The sequence below is a fragment of the Salmo salar genome, chromosome 01 (genome assembly GCF_965601325.2).
Source record: "Salmo salar chromosome 01, fSalSal1, whole genome shotgun sequence".
Classification (NCBI taxonomy): Eukaryota; Metazoa; Chordata; class Actinopteri; order Salmoniformes; family Salmonidae; genus Salmo; species Salmo salar.
In genome coordinates this window covers 17,076,502-17,090,287 of record NC_138291.1, presented here as the reverse complement: position 1 = coordinate 17,090,287, position 13,786 = coordinate 17,076,502, and the positions used below count along the sequence as shown (strand labels likewise).

General features: G+C 42.7%; 1 protein-coding gene across 3 annotated transcripts in view; it reads left to right on the top strand.

Annotated features, from left to right (window-relative positions):
• The window catches only part of LOC106567684 (prepronociceptin), a 38,986-nt gene extending 25,483 nt beyond the window's left edge, over positions 1–13,503 (top strand). For all 3 annotated transcript variants that reach the window (XM_014137299.3, XM_014137452.3, XM_045714682.2), the window contains exons 2-3: positions 1,704–1,868; positions 11,198–13,503. In XM_014137299.3, the coding sequence (XP_013992774.1) occupies positions 1,743–1,868; positions 11,198–11,827 (756 nt within the window). In that variant the 5' untranslated portion in view covers positions 1,704–1,742 and the 3' untranslated portion in view covers positions 11,828–13,503. The remainder of the gene's footprint in view (positions 1–1,703; positions 1,869–11,197) is intronic.
• Positions 13,504–13,786: the final 283 nt, after the last annotated feature.

Sequence of the window (13,786 nt, the reverse complement as noted above, 5' to 3'; positions counted from 1 at the left end):
GGTTCTGAACATCTCTAAAACTAAGAGCATTGTATTTGGTACAAATCATTCCTTAAATTCTGGATAATGAATGGTGTGGCTGTTGAACAAGTTGAGGAGACTAAATTACTTGCCGTTATTTTAGATTGTAAACTGTCATGGTTAAAACAAATAGATTCAATGGTTGTAAAGATGGGGAGAGTGCTGTCCGTAATAAAGAGACGCTCTGCTTTTTTGACACCACACTCCAAAAAGTAAGTTTTGCAGGCTCTAGTTTTGTCTAATCTTGATTATTGTCCATCCGTGTGGTCCAGTGCTACAAGGAAAGACCTAGTTAAGCTGCAGCTGGCCCAGAACAGAGCGGCACATTTGCTCTTAATTGTAATCAGATATACTATACTAAATACTATGCCTGGCAGTCTCTCTTGGCTAAGAGTTGAGGAGAGACTGACTGCATCACTTCTTCTTTTTATAAGAAACAATGTGTTGAAAATCCCAAATTGTTTGCATAGTCAACTTACACACAGCTCTGACACACACACTTACCGCACCAGACATGCCACCAGGGGTCTTTTCACAGTCTCCAAATCCAGAACAAATTCAAGAAAGTGTACAGTATTATATAGAGCCCTAATTGCATGGAACTTCCTTCCATCTCATACTACTCAAATAAACAGCAAACCTGGTTTCAAAAAACAGATAAAGCAACACCTAGCGGCACAACGCCTCTCCCCTATTTGACCTAGATAGTTTGTGTGTATGTATTGATATGTAGGCTACGTGTGCCTTTTTAAAAATGTAGTTCTGTCTTTGAGCTGTTCTTGTCTATTGATGTTCTGTATTATGTCATTCTGTATTATGTTTCATGTTTTGTGTGGACCCCAGGAAGAGTAGCTGCTATGACAAACTAGTTTAAATAAGTTTTGGTATGCTGCTCTCAGGAAATGAATGATAAAAGTGAATCATTTTTACCCCATCATTACGGTAAATTAATTAAAACTTTCAGTACGATTAAAATGTTCATGCCAAACAAGTTTATGCTCTAATTATTTATATTTCATAATAGATACACACCTATTAATTGCAGTTTTGGGCATTATGAGTATGTGTTTGCATCACTGAGATAAAGATGGTGTGCCCGCAAGATTTCATGCTTGTGTGTGTGTGTGTGTATGTACATTATTCCTTGTTCTCTATCTGTTACAAATGCAACACAGTTTCGGATTCCTCTCTCTATATCTCTCCATATCTCCCATCTCTTCCTGATGACTAATCCAGTAAAACAAAGAATTCCCTCGTAAATTACCCTGTTTCTTTTGGCTATTGTGCTCCCTGCAAGAAGGACTAATTCAGACTTCAATTAAGGCGATGATGAGTCTGTTTAATGAGGTACAAACAGCTGTTGTTTTTCTTCCGTCGCTGTTGTCAACACGGGTGGATTGGGGGGGGGGGGGTTAAACAATAACACACCCAGACAAACAAAGGCATTAGTGTTTTTCACTTATCTTGTCGGGCGGTCCTTTCTCTCTCTCTCTCTCTCTCTCTCTCGCTCTCTCTCTCTCTCTCTCTCTCTCTCTCTCTCTCTCTCTCTCTCTCTCTCTCTCTCTCTCTCTCTCTGTCTTTCCCTCCCCCTCCTCCATTTCAGTCTGGCTGTTCACAGTAAATTATGACTGAACAGAAGACAGTGAATTGACCTCTGATCTCTCTCCCCTGTCCTGTCCCAGGCTGACCCTATTGTCTCCGTAGTTAGGATACTGAGGACCATGAAGACCCCTCTCTGGTCCCTGCTGCTGCTGTGTCTGTGTGTCCCGGGACACTGTAGTGAATGCCAGGGGGACTGCCTGGCCTGTGGCCTCATCCTGCCGCAGGAGATCAACTTCAACACACTGGTGAGGGTCCATATTAAAGCCCTACTATCACTCCATCCCATTATCTCTATTCCTCTGTCTGTCCCTGCCTACCCCTGCCTCAGCCACATCCTGCCCTACCGAGATCAACTTCAACACACCGCCTCCTGTTGTTAACTCTCTCTCTCTCTGCCTCTGTCTCCGCCCCAGCTAACAGCCAGTTCTGGCCTATGCACCCCCTATCCCACAGCTTTTATCCCTCAATGTATTTATTCTCCATTCCTATCTCTGCCACAATCAGTTCCTGCCCATAGATATCAATGGCAGAACAGTAAGAGACTTTGACTCTATTGTGTAAACAGGGCCCTGACTGAATCACACAGTCCTTAAAAGGTTGTTTGTCTGTGGGGTGTCGTGTCTTTGGCATCATTAAACTGAAGGCATGTTTATGAAATAACTCTCTGTAATTATTATTACGCGATTAAACTGATTAATCGTGTAACTGTAATTAACTAGGAGGTCGGGGCACCAAGGAAAATATTCAGATTACAAAGTTATAATTTTCCTAATATAACTTTCAGATGTTATAATATCTGATCTATGAGTCCTCTGATTAATGATGTGTTAGTTTACCTCACGTCAGTCTCATTCCAAACGTCGTAAATTGTTGGTTATCTGCACGAACCCAGTCTTCACTATGAGTCATCCATACATCAATTGACTTAAAATCATTTATTTACTAATCTAAGTAATTCACAGAAATGCATAACAAACAGATATGGTTACAAGGAAATGATAGGAGAATGTGCCCTAGTGGGCTAAACCGGCATGGTGGCTTCTTAGACAAAAAGGGGAGTGGGGTCAGCAGAGAAGACATTACAGAGTTGATAAATATTAACAATTGAAATGCTAATCCTTTGCACATGAATGCTCACTCATTCGGGAACAATTGCAATCAATATATATATTTACGCTCAGTGTGTTGTCGGGATCTTTGTTGGAGAGTTTTGTTCTGTTGGCGAGTCTGTCCGCCTTCTCTCTCTCTCTCTCTCTCTCTCTCTCTCTCTCGCTCTCTCTCTCTGTCGTGGTTAAAATGGGTAGTTCAGAGTGACATTCAATAATGTCGTTATAGAATAGATGTTTTCGGCAGTTGTCGGTCTTCGCGTTCAATGATACCGAATTCCTAGCTGCAGACTAGTAATTAACATCAAAGACTTGTTATTATTCTGTCGGTATCAATAGTCTAAGAGTTTAACCGCGTGGTATGGTTAAAGTTCAGAACGAGGAATGCATGGTCAAACCTTGGCCCTCTTGTTCTCAAAGTAAGCTGTTCTGCTGATAGAATCCCTGGGTGGGGGTTATATTCGGAATGACAGAAAAAGGCTGTCTCATGACGCCAGGTCCCGTCTGTTCATGGGGCGTGCCGATGACTTGGTAAAACTTTAAACAGAAAATACAATTCTCTCACATTAACATCTTATAAGCATCCCAACATATTCCAAATAGCTTTATCCTTATTCATTAATTTTATATAACCATTAGATGTAAGTCTCACAACTGAGGCTATGATATAAACAGAGCCATGGTAATGTGGCCGTATTGTCTCTCATGAGTTTCACAAAATTGTACCAAATGGACCAGTTCGTAGCTGGACTCTTCACCGATCTTTTATACCTTCTCCAGAACATAAATGTTGTTCGGTTCTCCAGTCCTCTGAGGTGGAAGAATTCCTTTGTCTCTCTATGAAAACACTCATAGGAATCTCCTCATAGGAATTTACGACCGCTCTCCCAGAGCCTGGGAGGGGAGAGGTAGGGGGATGGTACATAGAAAACCCAAAGAGGGCAACGACATGACAGGGGCAATAGAGCTATTTCACTCAGGAGATATTGTTTTGGCAGAGATCGAGTAAGTCACAAAGAGGGTGCATGCCGTTGCCGAAGAGAGAGGGAGCAGGACCCCCCATACAGAAACAGGCATGCATGCACGCACAGACGCATCTACCATACCCCTTACTCCACGCACCCCTCCACCTCTCCTTCCTTCTCCACCTCTCCCACCCCCTCCTTCTCCCGAACTACACTTCCTTCCACAAACTACCCTTCCTTCCTCAAACTACCCTCTCCCCCCCTTCCTATCTCCCTCCTTCGTCTCCTATACTGTCGATGATCTCTGACTCATAGTATTATGCCCTCCCAGCCTCCCGGCATCTGGCTTTTAATTTGCGTTGGCTAATTGATTCCTGAGGATAGACGTGAGTGTTCTGCCCTCTCTCCAGTTTCTTCATCTCACTGCTTGTGGTTTAGAGCACCACCGACCCCCTCTCTTTGTCTAGTGGCTTCAGTGTATTTTCCTATGTGCTGTGTGGTAAATATGTTCCCTCACTATGATCCAGTAAGTCAACTCTCCTGTTAAAGTCAAGTATCTCCGATTTTGTCCTTGAAGTAAAACAATAGCTTTTTTTTATAAGAAAAACAATGAATGTAATATCAATACAATGAATATGATATCCAATTCTATAATTCCAGGATCCATCAATCCCTCTCTGTTTCCAATCATACTGGGTAGGGCATATTTGTCTCTCTCTCTCTAGAGAAGTTGTCTCTCTGCAGGGTATATTTGTCTCTTTCTCTCTAGAGAAGTCATCTCTCTGCAGGGTATATTTGTCTCTTTCTCTCTAGAGAAGTCGTGTGTGTGTGTGTGTGTGTGTGTGTGTGTGTGTGTGTGTGTGTGTGTGTGTGTGTGTGTGTGTGTGTGTGTGGTGTGTGTGTGTGTGTGTGTGTGTGTGTGTGTGTGTGTGTGTGTGTGTGTGTGTGTGTGTGTGTGTGTTGATATCTGGATCAGCTATGACTTGGGGCATCTCCACTGAGAGACTCCGAGACGAGACTGTGATGCATTTGGAGATGGATTCTAGATATAAAAATCACATAGTAATGTCTTGCTCTGTTGGGACTGAGCTATATAGAAATCTCTATCTGTGCTACTCTCTAAGGAATAACTACAGTGAGAATACCAAACACTAGGAACACCTTGAGTTGCAACCCCTTTTGTCCTCAGAACAGCCTGAATTTGTCGGGGCATGGACACTACAAGGTGACGAAAGCATTCCATGGGGATGCTGGCCCATGTTGACTTCAATGCTTCCCACAGTTGTGCCAAGTTGGCTGGATGTCCTTTGGGTAGTGGGCCCTTCTTGATACACACGGGAAACTGTTGAACATGAAAAACCCAGCAGCATTGCAGTTCTTGACACAAACCGGTGCACCTGGCACCTACTACCATACCCCGTTAGAAGGCACTTAAATATGTTGTCTTGCCCATTTACCCTCTGAATGGCACACAGACCCAATCCATGCCTCAATTGTCTCAAGGCAAGGGATCATAGCTTTCACCTAAATTCACCTGGTCATTCTATGTCATGGAATGAACAGGTGTTCCTAATGTTTTATACACTCAGACTAAGTGTATATTCACACAAAGACCATACAGACAGCATGGACGCCATGTTAATTCAGGGTGAAGCATTCTGTAAGACAAAAAAGGAGGACTCTATGTTCTGTCGAGAGAAGTACAGTATGGTCTCTTCAAGGGCATCAGATGGCTATCATCATCATTCTTCACAACGGGACTCCCATTGTTTGATGGTGTATCATCGTCTATCTCAATTCAATTCAATTCATAAAGCCGTTTTAACGTCAGCGTTTGACCATGGAAGGTCTAGCACTGTGCAACACCTGGCCAAAGTGTTCCCTAAGTAAGCGTTTTAATGTTAGCTTACACCTTTTTACAAAGCATGTGACAAATATAATGGAATTTGATTTGATTTTGATTTGACTGGGGAATGAATAAATAACTAACAAGTCATAATGTTGGTTCATCCCCCCTCCCTCCCTCCCTCCCTCCCTCCCTCCCTCCCTCCCTCCCTCCCTCCCCTCCCTCCCTCCCTCCCTCCCTCCCTCCCTCCCTCCCTCCCTCCCTCCCTCCCTCCCTCTCCCTCTCTCCCTCTCTCCCTCTCCCTCCTTCTCTCCCTCTCCCTCTCCCTCTCTCCCTCTCTCCTTTCTCTTCCTCCCTCCTTTCTCTTCCTCCCTGCTTTCTCTTCCTCCCTCTCTCAAGTTTCAAAGTTTATTCCCCACGTGCACAGGATACAAAAGGTATAAAACAGTTCTTACCATGAGAGCTCATTCCCAACAATGCAGTGAGAATAATAATATATATAATAAAAATTAATAAAACATTAAAATAATAATTAAAAACACACTAGAAGTACGATACAGGTTGAAGAAACACGAGTCTGCGAGTATATACACAGATCAGTTCCAGTACCTTCTTCAATGTGCAGGGGTACTGGAGTGGTAGTATATACACAGATCAGTTCCAGTACCTTCTTCAATGTGCAGGGGTACTGGAGTGGTTGTATATACACAGATCAGTTCCAGTACCTTCTTCAATGTGCAGGGGTACTGGAGTGGTAGTATATACACAGATCAGTTCCAGTACCTTCTTCAATGTGCAGGGGTACTGGAGTGGTAGTATATACACAGATCAGTTCCAGTCCCTTCTTCAATGTGCAGGGGTACTGGAGTGGTTGTATATACACAGATCAGTTCCAGTACCTTCTTCAATGTGCAGGGGTACTGGAGTGGTTGTATATACACAGATCAGTTCCAGTACCTTCTTCAATGTGCAGGGGTACTGGAGTGGTTGTATATACACAGATCAGTTCCAGTACCTTCTTCAATGTGCAGGGGTACTGGAGTGGTAGTATATACACAGATCAGTTCCAGTACCTTCTTCAATGTGCAGGGGTACTGGAGTGGTTGTATATACACAGATCAGTTCCAGTACCTTCTTCAATGTGCAGGGGTACTGGAGTGGTTGTATATACACAGATCAGTTCCAGTACCTTCTTCAATGTGCAGGGGTACTGGAGTGGTTGTATATACACAGATCAGTTCCAGTACCTTCTTCAATGTGCAGGGGTACTGGAGTGGTTGTATATACACAGATCAGTTCCAGTACCTTCTTCAATGTGCAGGGGTACTGGAGTGGTAGTATATACACAGATCAGTTCCAGTCCCTTCTTCAATGTGCAGGGGTACTGGAGTGGTAGTATATACACAGATCAGTTCTAGTACCTTCTTCAATGTGCAGGGGTACTGGAGTGGTTGAGGTAGGTTTTACATAAAATGTTTGTATTTATTAGGATCCCCAAAAGCATCAGCTACTCTTCCTGGGGTCCACATGAAATATGTACCGAACATTATTGTTCAAGGACTGAAATACATAGATTTAAAACGTCACACATAGCCTACATATCAGTACATACAGTACACACAATACCTCGGTCTAATACATAGTAGAGTGCAAATTACAATACAATATAAATATAATTAATGTTTCTTCACAGTCCCCTTTGTGCAGTAAGGTGTTGTTTTATCTGGGTTTTTTTTAACTGGTTTTATTGCTAGTTTGAGTTACCTGGGGTGGCAGAGAGTTCCATGTAGTCATGGCTCTATTTAATACTGTCCATTTCCCAGCCTCTGTTCTGGACCTGGGGACTGTGAAGAGACCTCTGGTTGCATGTCTTGTGTTGTATCGATGAGTGTCTGAACTGTGTGCCAACTGCTTGAACAGACAGTTCAGTACCTTCAACACATCAACACCTCACACAAAGATCAATAGGGACGCAGTCAATCTCTCCTCAACTCTGAGCCTGGAGAGACTGGCATGCATGTTACTGACACTTGCCCTCTGTGTACATCTAAGTGCGATACGTGCCACCTTTTTTCTGGAACAACTGCAATTTACCTACAGCATCAGTCAAAAGTTTGGACACACCTACTCATTCAAGGGTTTTTCTTAATTTTTACTATTGTCTACATTGTAGAATAATAGTGAAGAAATCAAAACAATGAAATAACACATATGGAATCATGTAGCAACCAGAAAAGTGTTAAACAAATCAAAATACTCAACCGTTCAAAAGTTTGGGGTCACTTAGAAATGTCCTTGTTGTTGAAAGAAAAGCACATTTTTTGTCCATTAAAATAACATCAAATTGATCCGAAATACAGTGTAGACACTGTTAATGTTGTAAATGACTATTGTAGCTGGAAATTTGCAGATTTTTTTAATGGAATAACTGCGTAGGCCCACAGAGGCCCAGTATCAGCAACCATCACTCCTGTGTTCCAATGGCACGTTGTGTTAGCTAATCCAAGTTTATCATTTTAACCTCTCTCGGGTATGTGGGACGAAATCGTCCCACCTAGTCAACAGCCAGTGGAATCGAGTGGCGCGATATTCAAAAACCTTAAAAATGCTATAACTTCAATTTCTCAAACATATGACTATTTTACACCATTTTAAAGACAAGACTCTCGTTAATCTAACCACACTGTCCGATTTCAAAAAGGCTTTACAACGAAAGCAAAACATTAGATTATGTCAGGAGAGTACCCAGCCAGAAATAATCACACACCCATTTTTCAAGCTAGCATATAATGTCACAAAAGCCAAAACCACAGCTAAATGCAGCACTAACCTTTGATGATCTTCATCAGATGACACTCCTAGGACATTATGTTATACAATACATGCATGTTTTGTTCAATCAAGTTCATATTTATATCAAAAACCAGCTTTTTACATTAGCATGTGACGTTCAGAACTAGCAAACATACCGAAAAGTTCCGGTGAATTTACTAAATTACTCACGATAAACGTTCACAAAAAACATAACAATTATTTTAAGAATTATAGATACAGAACTCCTTTATGCAATCGCGGTGTCAGATTTTAAAATAGATTTCGGCAAAAGCACATTTTGCAATATTCTGAGTAGATAGCTCGCCATCACGGGCTAGCTAATTTGACACCCACCAAGTTTGGCGTTCACTAAACTCAGAATTACTATAAGAAAAATTGGATTACCTTTGCTGTTCTTTGTCAGAATACACTCCCAGGACTTCTACTTCAACCACAAATGTTGTTTTGGTTCAAAATAATCCATAGTTATGTTCAAATATCCTCTGTTTTGTCCGTGCGTTCAGGTCCCTATCCGAACGGTGACGCGTGGACGCATGTCGTGACAAAATGTTTCCAAATATTCCATTACCGTACTTCGAAGCATGTCAAATGCTGTTTAAAATCAATTTTTATGCGATTTTTCTCGTAAAATAGCGATAATATTCCGACCGGGAGACATTGTTTTCGTTCAAAGACTGAAAGAAGTAAATGGTGTCTTCATGTGCATGCGCACGCCCGTGTCATTGTTCTCAGATCGACCACTTTCCAAATGCGCTACTGTTTTTCAGCCAGGGACTGCAGAGTCATCATTCCCGTTCTGCCGCCTTCTGAGAGCCTATGGGAGCCTTAGAAAATGTCACGTTACAGCAGAGATCCTCTGTTTTCGATAAAGAGGCTATAGAAGGCCAAGAAATGGTCAGAGAGGGCACTTCCTGTATAGAATCTTCTCAGGTTTTGGCCTGCCATATGAGTTCTGTTATACTCACAGACACCATTCAAACAGTTTTAGAAACTTTAGGGTGTTTTCTATCCAAATTATATGCATATTCTAGTTTCTGGGCAGGAGTAATAACCAGATTAAACCGGGTACGTTTTTTATCCGGACGTGAAAATACTGCCCCCTACCCAAGAGAGGTTAAAAGGCTAATTGATCATTAGAAAACCCATTTGCAATTATGTTAGCACAGCTGAAAACTGTTGTTCTGATTGAAGAAGCAAATAAACTGGCCTTCTTTAGACTAGTTGAGTATCTGGGGCATCAGCATTTGTGGGTTCGATTACAGGCTCAAAATTTCCAGAAACAAAGACATTTCTTCTGAAAATCGTCAGTCTATTCTTGTTCTGATAAATGAAGGCTATTCTATGCGAGAAATTGCCAAGAAACTAAAGATCTCGTACAATGCTGTGTACTACTCCCTTCACAGAACAGCACAAACTGGCTCTAACCAGAATAGAAAGATGAGTGGGAGCACAACTGAGCAAGAGGACAAGTACATTAGAGTGTCTAGTGCAGACCGAGTGTAGACAGTACACTGATCTGTTCTGCGCTCTAATTATGTCTGTTGAGATACGAGAAAAAAGTGACTGGTAGTAGGATATACACTCATGGCCAGTTTATTAGGTACACCCGTCTAGTACCGGGTTGGCCCTTTGCCTCAGAATTCTTCGGGGCATTCTACAAGGTGTCAGAAACGTTCCACAGGGGTGTTGGTCCATGTTGCTGCAGATTGGAAGGCGGTACATTCATGCTGCGAACAGCCCGTTCCATCTCATCCCAGAGATGTTCTATTGGGTTGAGGTCTGGGGAGTAAACTGAACTTGCTGTCATGTTCCAGGCAATGCTTTTCCACTGCTCAACTGTCCAGTGTTGGTGATCACATGTCCACTGGAGCCGCTTCTTCTTGTTTTTAGCTGATAGGAGTGGAACCCTGTGTGGTCGTCTGCTGCAATAGCCCATCCGTGACAAGGACAGACGAGTTGTGCGTTCTGAGATGCCGTTCTGCACACCACTGTTGTACTGCTCCGTTATTTGTCTGTTTGTGGCCCGCCTGTTAGCTTGCATGATTCTTGACATTCTCCTTCAACCTCTCATCATCGAGCTGTTTTCTCCCACAGGACAGCCGCTGACTGGATGTTTTTTTTTCCGCATCATTCTCTGTAAACCCTCGACACTGTCGTGTATGAAAATCCCAGGAGGGGTTTCTGAGATACTGGATCCGGCACACCTGACACCGACGATCATACCTCGCTCAGTCGCTTAGGTCACTGGTTTTGCCCATTCTAACGTTCAATCAAACAGTAACTGAATGCCTCGATACCTGTCTGCCTGCTTTATATAGCAAGTCATGGTCACATGACTCACTGTCTGTAGGAGCGATCCATTTTTGTGAACGGGGTGGTGTACCTAATAAACTGTCCGGTGAGTGTACATGTAAACAGGGCTAAAAAGTGACTGGGAGCAGGTATAAATAAATACTTATGGTAATATACTAATAGTAATATATACATGTAAACAGGAGTAATAGTGACCAGTAGCAGGATAAAAAGATAGATACTAATGGTAATGGCAATCAATAATCACTGAACAGTAGCGTAACGCTAGTAATAAATCAAACCAATAATCATTATTACAGCAGCATAGGTGTGAGGGGTGTCTGCGTGTGGGCATAAGTGTGTGAGTGAGGTTTTTGCGTGTGAGTGAGTGACAGTGAAGGTGTGTCAGTGTGGATGGGCATAGAGTCAGTGTGGATGGGCATAGAGTCAGTGTGAATGGGCATAGTCAGTGTGGATAGCTGCTCTCTAACGGCCATGTGCTCTGTGTTTCCCTCCCCCTCTCCTCTCAGGTGTGTCTGGTGGAGTGTGAGGGTAACGTCTCCCCTGCCTTCACTTGGGACATGTGCCGCAAGGCCTCAGCCTCCCCACAGTTACCCTCCCTGTCCATAGGGGGCGCTGCCATGCTGACGCGGGCCCAGAAGGAGGTGGAGGCCATGCTGCCAGAGGAAGAAGAGGAACAGGGGGAAGGGGGGCTGATGTACCCAGTAGCCCTGCAGAGGTTTGACCACGTGGTCCGTTCTCTGGGCATAGATGAGCTGGGCAGTGAGAGCCGGCTAACCGCTGATGTCTACAACTCCCAGCTGCCCCAGGAAATGCAGGAAAGGGATGAGGAAGTTGGGGACGAGGAAGAGGGGGATAACGGGATGGAGAGAGAGCAGGACGGAGCGGCGGGGATAAGTCTGTCGAAGCGCTTCGGGGGGTTCCTGAAGGGAAGGCATGGATACAGGAAGTTGATGGGCCCCGGGAGGCCCTTGCAGAAGCGCTACGGCGGGTTCATAGGCATCCGGAAATCTGCCCGCAAGTGGAACAACCAGAAACGGTTCAGTGAGTTCCTGAAGCAATACCTGGGCATGAGCACCCGAGCTAGCAAGTCCTACAACAGTGTCTCCGCTGACATCACCCAACAGAACAAGGTGTAGCAACGCACACGGCAACTGTATCCCTGGCAATGACGCACATATTGTAACCTAGCAACCCCCAACCCCGCTCTACATATTCAAATCCGTCACCAAGGTGATGATTAAACTTCTGTTCCGAACACAACCCCTCATGAAAATCCACACTGGAGCATTATAGATTCAGTCTTGTATACTGCATTTCCTCATTGATAACGATAACATATTATGAATAAAAGCTAAGAAAATAGTAAAAAAAGACCATGTATATAGCTAAATGGTTTATCAGAGAATCACATTGGATTAATAGTATAGACACACGAACACACTATATTTGTTTTGCTTTCTATACTGCATCTGTAATGTAACTTTTCAAACCACATTTGCCTTCATCAATTATGGCTATTATTATTACATAGGCTAATTCAGTGTAAACTTCATGAATTTAAATGACTTACTAGTGAAGTTTCCATGGATTTCTTGAACCAGTACAGTACATGAGAGGGAGACTGTTTGGTGACCAGGCATGGCACTCCCTTTGTTAGGTTGCCCTCTAGTGGCTAACCCAAAAATTACTTTTAGATTTCCAATTGAAAATGCGCTAAAATATGTTCATGACTATCTTATATAATATATAACACAATCTCAGTATTAGGTTTGTGGATGGCTTGTAACCTATTCACATCTTCAGAAATATTCTCCAAACTTCAATTTCAACCCTGGCTACTATAATTTGGAGCAAAACATCACAATTAACTGTTACTACTGCGTAAGACTTAAATATTATATCCATGCTCTTGTACCAATGATCTGTTGGCGAAACTAATGTTCTGACTTGAGAATGAACCTTGGCATGTGTTTTTTGAAGCCGAAGCAGATGTAGCCTAGGCCTATTCAATCAGTTCAAGTGTTAACCAGCGATAGCAGACGTCTGCATAGTGCATGTTTTCATGGTGTTGGAGGTGGAACTGCGTAGGTGCTGTCAAATCGGTGAGCAACTGCTCTTGCCATCATTGTCACCAAGCCACTCCCGCCCCACTAGTGTTAAAAGTTAAGATCGAGAAAGTGTAGGCCATGGTTCCCCAACTGGCGGCCCAACAATAAAAATAAAAAAAGTGGACCTAAAAGACAAAAAACAGCAGCAAATCAGCTCCAAGTGATTTAAATTTAGGAAATCTGTTCCAAACTATTCCCACACATAGATATGTGAACATATACAAATGGAAGAAACATTTGAAATTATGTTTTAGTCAAACGTTATATCTGTTTGGGCTTCTTGTGGTCAATTTGCAGTCTACAAATGATTTGTAATTATGTTCAGGCCCCAGACCATCCGCTCAAGAAAATAAAATTATAATCAGCCCGCGACTGAATCTAGTTGATGATCCCTGGTGTAGGCTATAAAGAAATAGTTACTCTAACATTCCAGTGTTCCAACTGTAACCAAGGCTGCATGGGATTTGTCTTAATGCACTCCGTTCAGCCAATGGCAATGTCCGCTTTAGGATGAATGCCAGGAACCGCTTGTGGATTTGGCATCTCTGACGCAGTTCCACCTCCAACACCACCAAAACATTAAATAGAGCCCCTACTGTATGTATGAACAGTCATCTGAATTATTATGTGAAACCATTTTGTTGTGCAGCATTAAACCTGTAAATGGCAGAACTTTTACATATCAATAAAGATAGTTTACTATTTGTTTTGTGGCTTGTTATGCAGCAAATGATTCGGTGTCTTGAGGTGTTTTGTTCCAACGTCCTAGAATGTTCACGAGACAATGACATCTTGTATGAATCCCACAATGCTCCATTTATTAAACAAAAAATGTCCACACCAATAATGTCTTGTATAATAACAATAAAAGTCCTCTCTTGATCAAATAAAATATCTGTATAGATGCAGGCCCACAACTCAACATAGAAAGACGTATAACTTTACATCTAACTTGAGGCCAAACATTTGAAAAAGGAGAATAAAAAC